This window comes from Chelonoidis abingdonii, chromosome 23 (genome assembly GCF_003597395.2).
Source record: "Chelonoidis abingdonii isolate Lonesome George chromosome 23, CheloAbing_2.0, whole genome shotgun sequence".
In the NCBI taxonomy this organism is placed as follows: domain Eukaryota; kingdom Metazoa; phylum Chordata; order Testudines; family Testudinidae; genus Chelonoidis; species Chelonoidis abingdonii.
In genome coordinates this window covers 12,803,953-12,816,049 of record NC_133791.1, presented here as the reverse complement: position 1 = coordinate 12,816,049, position 12,097 = coordinate 12,803,953, and the positions used below count along the sequence as shown (strand labels likewise).

The 12,097-nt window shown below is 36.5% G+C and overlaps 1 protein-coding gene across 1 annotated transcript in view; it reads right to left on the bottom strand.

Annotated features, from left to right (window-relative positions):
• The window catches only part of VPS13D (vacuolar protein sorting 13 homolog D), a 192,371-nt gene that overhangs the window by 170,179 nt on the left and 10,095 nt on the right, over nucleotides 1–12,097 (bottom strand). Inside the window, exons 6-17 of the mRNA XM_075060347.1 lie at nucleotides 11,077–11,193; nucleotides 10,654–10,758; nucleotides 9,408–9,578; nucleotides 9,124–9,224; nucleotides 8,320–8,488; nucleotides 6,244–6,336; nucleotides 5,192–5,402; nucleotides 4,248–4,427; nucleotides 3,395–3,525; nucleotides 2,470–2,542; nucleotides 1,406–1,576; nucleotides 296–426 (exon numbers count right to left, since the gene is read on the bottom strand). Coding sequence (XP_074916448.1) covers nucleotides 296–426; nucleotides 1,406–1,576; nucleotides 2,470–2,542; nucleotides 3,395–3,525; nucleotides 4,248–4,427; nucleotides 5,192–5,402; nucleotides 6,244–6,336; nucleotides 8,320–8,488; nucleotides 9,124–9,224; nucleotides 9,408–9,578; nucleotides 10,654–10,758; nucleotides 11,077–11,193 — 1,653 coding nt within the window. The remainder of the gene's footprint in view (nucleotides 1–295; nucleotides 427–1,405; nucleotides 1,577–2,469; nucleotides 2,543–3,394; nucleotides 3,526–4,247; nucleotides 4,428–5,191; nucleotides 5,403–6,243; nucleotides 6,337–8,319; nucleotides 8,489–9,123; nucleotides 9,225–9,407; nucleotides 9,579–10,653; nucleotides 10,759–11,076; nucleotides 11,194–12,097) is intronic.

Below are 12,097 nucleotides of genomic sequence, written 5' to 3'. Positions count from 1 at the left end.
TCTTCTCAAAGAAAAGATCTTTTAATTTTCTCTCTTGTTATAATAGCTACTTATGACATATATATTACTAATACAGTTACCCTTCAAATTTTTAGGAAGGGTAAAGTAGTTTCCGAGAGCAGCTAAAAGATGATTACTACATACTTGGAGAGAATTTTTAAAAACTCAACACCTAACAGCTTCTATTGATTTCAATGGGAACTTGAAATTTGGGGAACTTTGAGGCTCCCTTCCATGTTTCAGAACTAATATAAAAGGCAAGGAAACAAAAACACATTTCTGAGAAAAAACTTACAATGAAATCTCCCACTAGTAAACAATCAATCGTTTGTCTGATTTCAGCTTTTGTCTGCATTTTTAGTTTGTTATACTGTCTTCTAGCCGCTTCAGCCACTCTCAGCTCTAGCTCAGACTGATATCCAAAACCTGTATGAAAGATACAAATCTAACTATGTATAATTTTGTTCACATATTGCTGAATGAGGAAGAAGTGAGAATTTATTTACTGTGATTTATAAAAATGTAAACTAAGTTGCTATTTTTTCCAGAAAAGTGCATAACATCAGACAGCCAAAAATTGCATCTATAGCCTGGAGTGACCATTTCCAATAACAGCCCTAAACACTATCTGTATTACAAATGATTATTTGGCAAAAACAGAGTTTTTAAGCAAACAAAGATTTTTTTAAATCCTTGTCTGATCATTATGGCGGCTCACAACTTCCATTTTAATTTCCTGAACAAAATCTGACTAAATATACTCACGGGAATTTAAGGGCGGGCTATGAGGCAGCCAAAATTTTTTCTAATTGTATCCATGTCCCTTGAGGAACATTCTGATCTTGTGAAAAGGAAGGAAAACTATTTCTATACTAGGCCTGTCCAATACCTTGCTGCTATCAAACTATTAGTATTCAAACACTAAGGACTCAAAAAGAATCATTCATTGCTCCTTATTCTCACCCTTTCTGCCCTCAGAAGCAAACATACAGAGCTGAAGTTCTAATGGCAGCTGACAAAGTTCAAGCTCAGGTCTTAAGCCCCCAGGACAAGCAAAGATTAGTTCAGGGAAGCTCTAGCCTTACGGAAGACACACAGCAACTGTAAAAAGGAAGAGACTCCCTCTGACCAAATCCAAGAGTGGCAACGATAGACTTCAGAGAGGGACAGATTGTGATAATGTGGTATCTACAAGAGTAGTAAATTAAAGGTGGAAGTGTAGGGAGATATCCTGAAGGCATATCCTTTCTACTTCAGAAATCAAGAGAAGCCCTGCACCATTTCTTGATTTGAATTTACAATAGAAACTCTTATTGCTGCTTTACCATAATAAATATGAGAAAATCAATCAAATTTGAGAAAAGAAATAGGACATGAAAAAAATATAAAACAAAAAAAGGTTAACCTGAGTTATGAACCCTTCCCTTGTAGAAGAAATCGGCTACTTTCTTAATGGCTTGTGGATTGTAAATAATATTTAGAGGTCTGGTACTGACTTCCAGGCGTCTCTCAAAATTGCTGCGGGCTGGGTTTCTCTCATACAGCATCTCAAAAACTGGTGCATCGGGGTCTGCATCTGAATCAAGATAACAAAAGAATCTAAAAGAACTTCTGTCTAAAATAGCAGTATGGAGAGTATAAAAATAAATTTTTAGTTTGCATGCGGGTGGTTAACATCTGATGATCACTCATACTTTAGAATTTTAAATTTTTAAATTACAATAGATATAGCCATGTTGGTACAACAAAAGCAGCTCAATTTAAAAATAAACATTCATAGATTTTAAGGTCAGAAGAGACCATCGTGATCATCTTTTCTGACCTCCTGCATACCGCAGGCCCCAGAACCTCACGTGCCCATTCCTATAATATACCCCTAACCTCTGGCTGAGTTAGTGAAGTCCTCAAATCATGATTTAAAAGACTTCAAGTTACAGACAATCCACTCTAGTAGAAACCAGCACATGACCCATTCCCTGTGCTGCAGAGGAAGGCGAAAACCCCCTAAGGTCTCTGCCAATCTGACATAGGGGGAAATTCCTTCCTGACCCCAAATATGGCAATTAGTAGTTGTCTACAATTAAACAACTAAATTTTCAAAACTGGGTACCTAAAAGTTAGGTTCCTAACTCAAGCAGCAACCTCATTTTCAAAGATGCTGAGTATCCGCAGTTCGTACTGAGTTCAATTTATCAAAATCAAGCCATTTATTTAGGTGCATAACAACCCAATCTTGCAAATTTGCTTTGCAAAGGTGTATCTCTGAGCCCATGCAAAGCCCCATTGACTTCAGTGTGGAAGATACCCTGCAAGTTTCTCTATGCACGTTCAGAGCCTAAATATGGAAATAGGAGCCTATCATTAGGTACCAATGTTTGAAATTTTTTAGCTTAAGTATTTCACTAATATGTTTTTCAAATGCATGATCTGCTTGCACGCTCAGATGAAGCATAAAAATGAAAATATTACCAGTGCTCTGATTAGTCATTTCTGCAGATGAAGTTTGGAGACCAAAGGAGGAGACACAGCCAACCTCTTTTTGCTAATTAGAACAAAAAATAAAAAAATTGAAGACCATCAAACTGAACATAAAAATAAGCCATTTAATGTACATACCCAAATTTAAGTTGTGTTTTTCCTTATTATATTTGTTGCCAATTTTACAATGCAATGTGATTTATAATTATTATTATAATGCCATTATACCATGTATTTTTTCTTCATATATCCAATAATGAAAGAAAGGAAAACAATTTGCATGTCAACATATAAGAAGGAAAAAGCTATCCTTCTTAGTCAACAAGCTGATGTCTGAATAAAAATTGCAAGTGGAAATCACATTTCTACTAATTATAGTTAATAGACTTTAAGTCTTCAAGGCTAAAGCAAAATCAAATCTTTCATCCAACTCTGGTAGAAACCCTTCAATTCTTCAGTGACAATACTCGAAGAAAAGTTTCTGGATCCTAGGTTTGTGGTCTAGAACTAGATGCAACTGAAGCAAGTTTTCCATGGGAACCAAGGTTTCTCGAAGGGGCAGCAGGGGAGAGAGTTGGTAAATAATGCAAAAACAAACAACTCTCTAGCTAACTAAGCAGCAGTCTAACAACTGGCTCTGAATAATAAATATCCAGAACAACAGTCCCAAAGATTAAAAAATGGGAAGAGCTCTATGGGGTATCCTTGCAGAGAAAAAAAGTCAAACATCATTCAGACATTTTCCAGTTTATAGATTTTCTTTTGTGCTTATGATGTTAATGCTTCATACTAAGATACATATGAAGATTAACATCAGTATTTTTATCTTCATGTTTTGCTACTTTTTTTTATTTAAATATCAATCCTATAATGGTAACAGTACTATATCAAGATGTAATTGCATTCTTCTACATACAGGATTCGGGAAGACAAGGACAGGAAATATGGTTCCTTCTGTTGCTAAATCTCGCAGAAAAAGGCCACCCAGTTGAACTGTGAGAAGAGAAGAATTTCTGCGGGGAAGAGATTCTGCTAAGACCTTTACACCTGGAAAATAAAGACATAAGTGGCTATATTGCATTCTAGAGAAAATAAATGTATTTATGGATGAGAGATACAAGTGTCATCTTACATATTCACAAGCAAGCTAAGAAACAAGACAAGAGCTAAGACTGGACAGTTATGTTTCACTGACAGCCTTTTAAACCATCAGTTTCTCATTGCTAAGCGTTTCTTCAAATTTAAGAATTGAAGCTCTTGTAACATAAGGGGATTTATTTATTTATTGTAAGTAATGTGATTAGAAGTGTCTGCAAATATTTGCATCAAAATGTTGAAAAATGCATTTTGGAATAGATTACTAACAGCATTTGTTGCATATTTATTTCTACAAATTTATTATCTCAACTCAGGACTAAATACCAGAAAAAAAATTCAAGTTATAAAATTTGAATAGTTTCACAGTAATGAGATGTCAAAGTAAAAAGATTTATTACCACTTTCTACATAATAAAACTTAAATGAAAGTTCAATAAATTACTTTCATATTCACAATCTCAATTACCTACCTTCAATCCTAAAATAATTAAAGCGGTAAATGTACAAACTAACAAAACACAGATCTCACTTCCCTTGGTAAGCCTGAACTTGAATTGTTTCAGTACTGTTCCATGACATTAGCTCAGTCATGAGTGGCTGCATTGTTTATAAAGCAGGTGAAGCTCTTGTCCTATTTTAGGTATGACAACTATCAAAATTTGAAATGTTACCTGAAAATTCCAGCTGCATGAAAGCATTTTCATTTATACAGGGAGCCTTCTTCTCTTTATGCAACAAGGTGACAGTGCCACCGTGCAACTGGAGATTTAATTTAGCAAACACATGATCTCTCTTTGTAAATGTGTTCATATTGGAGGCATCTGCAGCTGGATCAAAAAATTCATCAGCACCTAATTTAAAAAGGAGAACAAGGTGAGTTTAACAAACAAGCTACATGACAGCTAGTGAGCAAAAAACTTGAGACTTCATTTTTGATGAAAGACAAAGATGGCCTAACTACGAGGGTGGGAGGAATGAACAAGTAGACAACAGCTTATCACTGGCTCAGAGCTCAGCAGTCTATACTTTTTTTTTGCAATAGTTATCACTACAAACAATTAAACCAGTGCAGACAGCTGCAATCTTTATGCTGCTTTAGAAATTAGCCATCTCATTAACTCTAACAAAAAACCCACAGAACTTTTAATTTAGTTTTAGTCAATGATTAAGAAAAAAATATTTTTATGTTTCTCCTTTATACATATTTATTTAGAAATTTAAGTCTACATCTCTCTCCTTTTAATGATATGAATTTTAAAAATCATTTCAGTTCATCTTTAACAAGTATTTAACTGAGGGTACATCTACAGTGAAAAAAAAAAAGCAAGCCTCAGAGCCTGGGTCAACTGACTTTGGCTTGTGCGGTTTGCACTACAGGGCTAAAAATAGCAATACAGATGTTCCCATTTGGGTTGGATCCTAGCCTCTAAAACCCAGTGAGGGGTATGGGTCTCAGAGATCAGGATCCAACCCAAGCAGTTTATACTACTGTTTTTAACCCCGTAGCACCAGCCCAAGTTAGTTGACTCAGGCTCTGAAACTCACTGACACTTCCCCCCCACCCCCGTATACACATTCCCTGAGGTGATAATCTGGATATAAAATATTACCATACCCAGTATTTCTTCTGGATTCCATTGTTCTTGTGTTTCTGGTAGCAGTCCCTCAAAAGGTTCACCTTCGTACGTTTGCTGAGTGTATCCATACCAGCCCCCCCACCCAGGAAACCAAGACTGAAGATACTGCAGCATCCCTCTGCTACTGCTGCATCCAGAGTCTGCAGTAGGAGAAACTCCAGGGGACTCAGACAAAGGCTCTTTAACACTCTGTTCCAAATAAACAAAAATCACACACACATTAGGATAAATAAAAGAAAAGAAACTTTGTCTTAAAAATACAGAATACTATTTCCTACTATGATTACATCTACTATTTATTTACTGAACATTCCTAAGCATAAATACCATACAATGCTGTTTTCACTTGTCAAATACATTGCTGTGTTGTCTAAGCCAACTATCACCAGAATCTTGTTTTATACATTGTAAACTTATCATTACCATCGTTAGCTACTGCATATTTACAAGCATATGCATAAGTTAACATTTCTGGACTTATCCAGATCGGTTTCTTAATTTTTCTTAGTGACTCAATCAACTTAACAGTTGCTAGAATCATTTGTAATGCACCCTAACCATAGCTCAATCAATAAGCATTTACTTTTAATAGAACTCTCACTCAGGGTTACAATCAGTAGTCAACATTACATCTTATGAAATGAGCCTTAAAGGGTCAATGTTTGTACATTTATAGAAGGACCAACTCTGCACTATTTATTCCAGGAAATTCCATTATAGGTTTCTGTCTTAGTTCTCTCTTTTAATATTAAAGAGCAAGAGTGTTGCTAGTATGGAGCTCGATGTTATCGTCACCGACAGTCAGCATATGGCTAGGGGAGGGGGCTTGCTGCCCAAGCACCCTAATAACACTCAGCATATCACAACTGAAGAATCTGAGCATGACTGTGGTTTTAGCACTGGCATCACACTACTCAGCATGAATATACTGTATGTGCTACAATACCTTTCACAATGAGGAAAATACAATTTCTTGTAATATTGCACCTTTAGGTTCTCAATATTATCCAGTGTACAGAAAGTCACTCACCTCTGCTACATCATGGAATTTGTCATAAACAATCTCACGTAAAATCTTCAACTCCTCAAATGTCTGCTCTTCTTCAATACGATGCATTTCTTCCTGCAGGACAAAAAGGTATGTTTGTGCTGGTTCACAGGCAATTACAGTTTTATACTCTTCAAAACAAAAAAAAACACACTCTGAAAGGGAGATTCTTTCAAGCATCTAAGGGATTTAGCAGCACAAGTAAACAGATTTTCATTGGGACATGTGCTCCTAAATCCCATAGGTGAATTTGAAAATCTCCACAGAAGATACTGGAACACAGACATATAATGGGAATCAAAGCCAATTAGTTCATTTGATATACAATTAAACTGACTGCATCTATGCTGAAGGCACATAAGAGCCAAAATGGGAATTGAATTAACGAAAATGGACTACTTTCTGTGAAGAGAATTCATTCCTTGAGGCCAGATGCATCAGACAGTGTGTACTTGGTAGTCTTGATCCAACTCTTGCATGATAAGTGAGGACTTGGATTGTCTACAACACCAAGTGTGTATGTGATGGTGGGAGGTGACTTGCAATCCTAGAACAACTGTTTCTTGGATGCTTGAGGAATCTTACTAACAGCAAATATATATATAAAACCAAAGATTGTTTTCAGTGCCAGAAAAAGACTTGCCTATTAAGTATGTTTCCAAAATTTACGACCAGGTATATAGATGCTCAAATCCAATTTCAAAAGAAAACAATTTGATATCATACTAAGTAAAAATTTACAAAATTAATGAAATATACATTTTAAAAAATTACATTAAGAAGTTATTTAGGTTACAAAGTGAAGCCCTCTCTATGCACTGAGCGAGGTAGTGGTCTACAGAAACAATGTTACAAAGGAATTAACAGAGTATCAAACTGCACAGGCTGCATCAGTTGGCAACCATATATCTGACATTCATTAACTTTAAGTGCTTTATTTTGCAATCTAAATAACGTTCCTTTAACATGGTTTTTTGTATGAAAATTTCTAGGTGTGTAGTTTTTTTTAAAGAATTTTTAAAAAAACCAGACAGACATTCTTATGTACAACTAACAACCCACCTATCATGAATCATCAGCAAGGTTTCAGCCCTGAACCTTCAGCCCTGCAGCAAAGCTTGAGCTAAGGCCTAACAACATCAGCTGGCTATAGGAGGATATAATCCTGGGGATGACGGGAAGAGAGAAGGAGGGAATGGAGTGGAAATGAACTACTGGGGCATGTGCTGGGTTTAATCAGGTGGGTGGGGAGAGCACACTCAGGTCTCTCCCCATCTCCCAGAAGCTAGGGGAATGCGTGCCTCATGGAGGAAGATGGGCCACTGGGGCCCCATGCCAGGCGGTGGTCAAAGGGGAGCCCAGGTCAGTTCTCTCACTCTGCTCCTGTCACCTCAACAGCTCTGGAAGCTCCGAAGTGTTTCCAATACACTGTGTGCTGCTCCTGTTTTGGCAGCAGCATGGGCCTGGCTCTTTAAAATGTTTGTGGACAGTTACTTTGACATGCTGCAAATGAAAAGGCAAATGGCAATTTCCCCAAGTTTATAGCTCAGTTAAATCTGAACGACATAGCTAAATAACCCTGCAAATAGCAGGAAAACTAAACGGCAATTCTGTCTTCCATTTGAAAACCAAATCTTGAAAGAACTACCTTAAAGCATAGAAATTTACTTTTCGTATGCTTCCCACCCCCCAGTATGGAAGGTTTGGAACACTATCTAGTTTTTCATTTTGAAAGACTTCAAGTAGAAGTTTCCTTCCTCATCTATAAAAAGACCAGCATGAATAATGAGTCAAGAAGCACCATTGATAATTGCAAGAAACAAGTAATAGCTCAAGGAAAGATTATCTTTTACAACACAAAGATTCTGTACGTGCTAAAAACAATTTGCTGCCATACAACATATTGTTTAGCAAATTTAAAATAACTCTACAGTTAAATTTGAGGTAAATTTTAAAACAAGAACATAGGTAAAACACATTTAGTTTCATTTCAAAAAGATGCTAGGGTCACTTATTGAGATGTTATCTATACTGTAGAGTACTTGCAAATTTCAATACCTGTTTCGCAACAGACAGCGGGATACCTTTTAACTGATTGTAATACATATCTGTGTAAGATACTGCATCTTGGGCCCGATGTAATGTGAAGTCCCAGGTAGAATGTTGCCTCTGTTCTCTGATTTCTGAAAGATTAGCGTTCAAAGCAAAGATCCACCATTCTCGGCAGCTAAAACATGTCAGAAGAATACATTTCCAGTTAATTTGATTCTCAATCCAGAGGAAAGGCTGGGTGAGAAAAATAGAGGGTCACTAGCCAGGAAATAAACAGGCACCACAGCCTCAATGGCATATCAACCCAGCATGTCCTACTACTACAGTAAGAAGCGCTACCTTCATCTCATCAGCTCCTGTGACCTTTACTCTCAATACAGATCCGTGAACTGAGTGTGTGGGATTCCTCACCTTCTTCAACGAAAAAAAGCCAACTCATTCCAAAGGGAATGGGGGCAAAACTCCTATGCAATTTTCATTGTTTCATCATTTCATTCTTATAAAACTTATGACAGAAGCACTTAAGAGCTTTGGATAAGTGCAACTCTTATTTTACGTATAAATGCAAATTAAATTAAATATAGAAGCAATAATTCACCTGGTAGAGCACAGAATATTAGACTATAATTTCAATATATTCTAAATTCTGTGCACCACATAATCACTAGCTACCACCTTTGTGACTTTTGCCTTAACTGTAGACTAAAACAGCGTTGTTCAGATAAGTGTAAAATAAACTTAAGACTGCATAAAAGGGTATTTTACATCATTACATAAAAATATCAATAGTATTAAAAAAACACAACTTACTTGTCAGCTATCGTAATCTTTGGTTTCCATTTCCTGAATTTTTGCTGTCGCTCTTTTCGATCCAGTTCCTTTAAGAACCCCATGATTTGCTCATACTGCATCTTTTAATTAAACAGCATATAGATCAATTTGCCAGTGTTAATGTAGTCTGTTAAATTATAAGCCACTCTGATAATTTATCAGCACAACGATTAAATCTCAATTTTATGTTCTGTGGGTCAACTGAAAATAAACAACATCTAAAGCCTGATCTGGAGAAGTGATTCACTGAGAAATCATTTTACCTGTGAAAGTTTTAATGGTATTGTCTCAAGCTGGATATCACATTCAAGCCGTGGTGTATGTCGTGATCTTAAAGGTTCCTTAGAACAGTTTCTCTTGAGGAGAGCTGAAGTACATACAGGCTCCATGATGTAATTATGATCACGGCTCTCCATACTTTTGTCCATTGCTTCCTGTGAGTTACAAGCAAATTCAATCGGTCACTGCATAGAACACACAAACGCAATTTATTTAAATGACGATTTGCTAATAAGGATTCTACTGGATGTATTACACTGCTGGAATTCCATCTCCTTTAACCAGGTTTTACCTCCTCATGAAATCATTCTTATCAAGAAGGTAATCTTGTTTAAATATTTGGGGAAATGATTTATAGAGTGCCATAGCTGTGCAAGGTACTTCACAAATGATAATACTTTGCATTTCTACAGTGTCTTCAGAGGTTCTCAAGGCACTTTATAAAAATGAATGAATTTAGTCTAACACCACTCATATGGAGGTAAGAAAATAATATCCCCACTGCAGAGATAAATACACTGAGGCATAAAAAGATGAAATGATTTACCAAAGATGATACAGAAGTTGGGGGAAATGCTGGTGCCATTTTTAGCCACAGAACCATATTTTGCATAGTAACTGAAAAGAAAAACCCAGCCTCTGTCCTTTGGCACCCACAATATAAAGCAGTACGATCCACACAGGTACACTCTTGAATCCTGAATGGACTCCCATTGAACTCAGTGCAACTTGACACAGACATAAGATCCAATAGCCACACTGAGGCCTAAATTAGACCAAGAACACAGCATTACAAATCAAGAGGTGGAACAAAGAGACCAGTATATACAAAGAGGGGAAAACTGCTCTTAGGAGAAGGTAGTCATGTTGATACCATATAGAATATCAGGGTTTAATATTTATAGGCTGAATTACTATTTTACAGTCTGTATTTGTAGTACCATTGACAGCTCTCATGGAAGCAGTATGTTTTAAAGAGGGCTTTTAAAGAAGATAATTTAAACAGGCAATGTCAGGTAGTTCATAGTTCAGTTTTTACTTGGTCCCATACTAATCTTTCCATTACATCATGAATCCACATAGCTTCAGTTGCTCCAAATATTCCTAGACCTAAATCCACTATAAAATTTATTTTACATTGTATTACAACCCAGTAGAAGAACGTGAAAGTCTTGATTTCTCCCTACACATGCAAGTAAACATTATTCCTTCCAAATGTTCATCTCATACCTGTAGTTCACCAAGAGGCAGGTCTCCCAGTAAAGTGCAACAAGTATCCCAATAAATACTGAAGTCAGCAACATCCAACTGCTTTTTCCGCATCAATTTCTCTACCTTAAGTGAAAAATTTGAATTTGGTCACAATGCATCAAACGAAATGTGACAAATTATTTTAAATCTAACTGTATTGTGATCACCATTAAATATTCAATGTGTAATATGCAGCTGTTTTTTGACTTTATCATGGTATCCACAGTAATTCTTAAGGATAAGATTGTTATATTATAAAACAATATTTGCAGTAATTTAATAGCAATCATTGTATTGCATTTTAAAACAGGAAAAAGTTATATTATTCTCATAGAAAAGTGACAAATCACATCTTAGCGAGAATCGTTTCTTCAGGCAGTGTTAACTTTGACCTATACTCACAGGCTCATTTACAGCATTTTGCATTGATACATTTTTGATGCACACTCCAAAGGCAAATGGCCGTGAAGGATTTGTGATGCCATCCTCAAACCGCAAATGGACATCTTGAATTTTTAACTGAGGAGAGAGAAAGAAGTGGCACAGAGCAAAAAGACTGTCTTATGCTTGAAACAGATTTAGTGAACCTCCAAGAAACAAACAAGATTTATTTAAATGGTTATTCTTTGATGGGACCCTTCTGCCATTTCCTGACTGCACTCCCACGGGCTCCATTCCATATTTCTTCCTCTGTTCTCTCTGGTCTACCCATCTCCCCAGACATTAAAAACACCAGCTACAACATTTGCCATTTTCACAAAAACAGGCTATTTTTCTCTGCTGTTTTACTGCTACCCTTGCTTGCAGGCCACAGTTGTTGTAGTCATACAGAAATTTATGTTGCTCAAATACAGACTAGAATAAAAACTAGTGCTCATTAGCAGAACATGAAGTGGTGACCTGAATTCATTTTACATGTGGCAAAATCTCATAATGGTCATGGAACTAATTGAATTTTGCTGTTTCATGCTTTACTGTACAATACTCGGCCCAAGCTTTCACATTCAGAATATCTGACTTGTGTCTTCACTACATGCTATATAATCTCTGGAAGGCCCCAGTTATTTCTAGTTATTGTTAACAACAGCCATTTACAACTGACTGTTACCTCAGTTTTCTGTTATGCGATAAGCATCAGTACATAGAAGCGATCCCTCAATAAAGAGCACAGACTATATCCTCTACATATAAGTGAAGTAAGGGGACAAATTCATTACATGGCAGCTAGCATAAATAGATTTTAGAAGATATTACAGAGAGGGTTGCATCAGATCAGGATTAAACAAAGACTGTGAATGACTAGCCAACTACAAAAGCAGTTCCTCCTCCCTTGGTGTTCACACCTCAACTGCTAGAAGAGGGCCTGATTCTCTCTGACTGAACTAACCTCATTATCTCCAGACTGATTCTTGCCTGCATATTT